Source organism: Salvia hispanica, unplaced genomic scaffold, assembly GCF_023119035.1.
Source record: "Salvia hispanica cultivar TCC Black 2014 unplaced genomic scaffold, UniMelb_Shisp_WGS_1.0 HiC_scaffold_318, whole genome shotgun sequence".
NCBI lineage: Eukaryota > Viridiplantae > Streptophyta > Magnoliopsida > Lamiales > Lamiaceae > Salvia > Salvia hispanica.
Window position 1 is genome coordinate 1 of NW_025952045.1, and position 2,000 is coordinate 2,000.

A 2,000-nucleotide genomic window follows, 5' to 3' on the forward strand; every position below is an offset into this window, starting at 1 on the left:
GCTCATAACATACGCCTGCTGCGGCGCACCATAACTCGGATACGCCGCATTAATCTGCGGTGGAGGGCTCCCATTGATTTGATCAACGGCTTGCGTGATTCCCACCCTCGGAATCTCCAATCCTGTGCTCGACGCCGCACCATTACCCGCTGCTCCCGCACTGTTATTACTGTTATTCCCTTTTCGCCCTCGCCTTTTCTTCTTTTTACCTCCACCACCACCGCCGCCGCCGCCTTTATTCTCTGGCGGCGGCGGCTTGTCGCCGGCGGAGGCATTTTCCGGCGGCTGGTCGAGCATGAACTTGACAGTAGGTCCGCCGTTTCCGCTGGCGAGGCGCGGGGAGCTGATCTTGACGTTGCCGTTGTCCGGCGGCGGGTCGTCCTCTTCGTCTTCGGTGTTTTCGGCGCTTTTTGAATCGGCTTCTTTGTCGTTTCCTTTCTTGTCCTTGTCCTTGGGCTTGGGATTCTCTGGCCAAAGCTCTGCATGTTTGCCTGTCTTCACCAGCTTCTTGATGAGAGTCTGCGCGTCTACGTTTCCGGTCACGGTCACTTTTTGCTGCTGCGCTTCAATATTTATTGTATAAACACCTATAAAAAAGATTAAACACGGATTAATTAAGCATCCACTAATTGAAGCTTTGAAACATGCAAAAACATTAGTGTTACCTTCGATGCTTTGGAGCACTTTCTTGACTTTTCTTTTGCAGCCTTGACAGTGGATGGAAACTTTCAGAACCCATGTCTGAAAATCAAGAGAGAGAGATTTTAGAACACTTGCTATAAAACATAAAGGTGGCAACAAAGAGGGAGATATCAGCTGTTTTTTTTTTTTAAAACTTATTTTTATAAATTAATTTTGTTGGAAGTTGTTTGGTACCTGGTACTGAAGAGAGGGAGGCTGTGGGGGTTCTTGATCTGCTTGTCCGGACGCCATGAATTGAAATGAAGTGAAAGATGGAGAGTGTTGGTATAAAATTGAAGAGACTAGAACAGAGAGATGCTAGAGTACTTGGTTCACTACCTAGAGTATTTTTTAAATGACAAGACTACCCACGCACCGCCACACACCACATTTTCTATTTTGGGGAGTATTAATCCATACTCTTTCAAGTACGAGTATGAGTCTTTTATTATGTTCTAGTACTTCAAATATATGGAGTACATTTTTACTCTTACTCGTCCCATTTTAGGAGTTTTTATTTATCATTTTTAGATCTCCCACCTTAGAAGTCCGATTACAATATTTCATAAATAGTACTCTCTCCATTTCATAGTAATAAAAACATTTCTTTTGGACACGAAGATTAAGAAAAATTGTGTTAGGTGAATTAAGTAAAGAGAGAATAAAGTGGAAAATGAAAAAAGATAGAGAGATGAAGAGAGAATAAAGTAGGTGTGGAAAAAATATGTTACTTAACAAAAAAAGGAAATGACTTTATTAAGAACGTACCAAAATGATAAAATGACTCTATTATTATGAAATGGATGGAGTATTTATTAAAACACGTGTCAAATTTAAATAGAATTCTTAAAGTAGGACGGAGAGAATACGTGCTATTTAGTTACATTTTATACTGTACAATGTGTGGAGCAAAAGAAAATGAACACAACTAAACAAGTGAGTAATAATATAACCTTGTAAACATATAGTACTTGAGTATTAATCTGTGAAGTGGAACATGCAAACATAATACCATTTGTCCAAAAAAAATTTAGTCTCGTTTTGTTATTTTAGAATGTCCAATAAAAATAATCTCATTTTTTAAAATAAAAATTAACCTTTTCTCCTCTTTCTATACTTTATTCATTTCTTTTCCATATCTCTTTTACGTTATTTACTTTTCTTATTCTCTATTACTTTATCAATTTCTTATTAAAACTTGTGATGTTTACTATTTTTTTTGGACAGTTAAAAGTGAATATTGAAAGTTTTCCCTTTCTTTTTTTTTGCTCTGAACACCAATATTTAAGTTTGTAGGTGCACTTTTAAATTCATTTATG

General features: G+C 37.9%; 1 protein-coding gene across 1 annotated transcript; it reads right to left on the bottom strand.

The window, feature by feature from the left end:
* Positions 1–3: 3 nt before the first annotated feature.
* LOC125198887 (heavy metal-associated isoprenylated plant protein 36-like) lies at positions 4–1,086 on the bottom strand (the record flags this gene model as incomplete). Its single annotated transcript, XM_048097135.1, has 3 exons — positions 877–1,086; positions 666–741; positions 4–587 (listed from the first exon to the last, which is right to left on the bottom strand). Coding segments are annotated over exons 1-3 (717 nt in total), but the record flags the coding sequence as incomplete, so codon positions are not given.
* Positions 1,087–2,000: the final 914 nt, after the last annotated feature.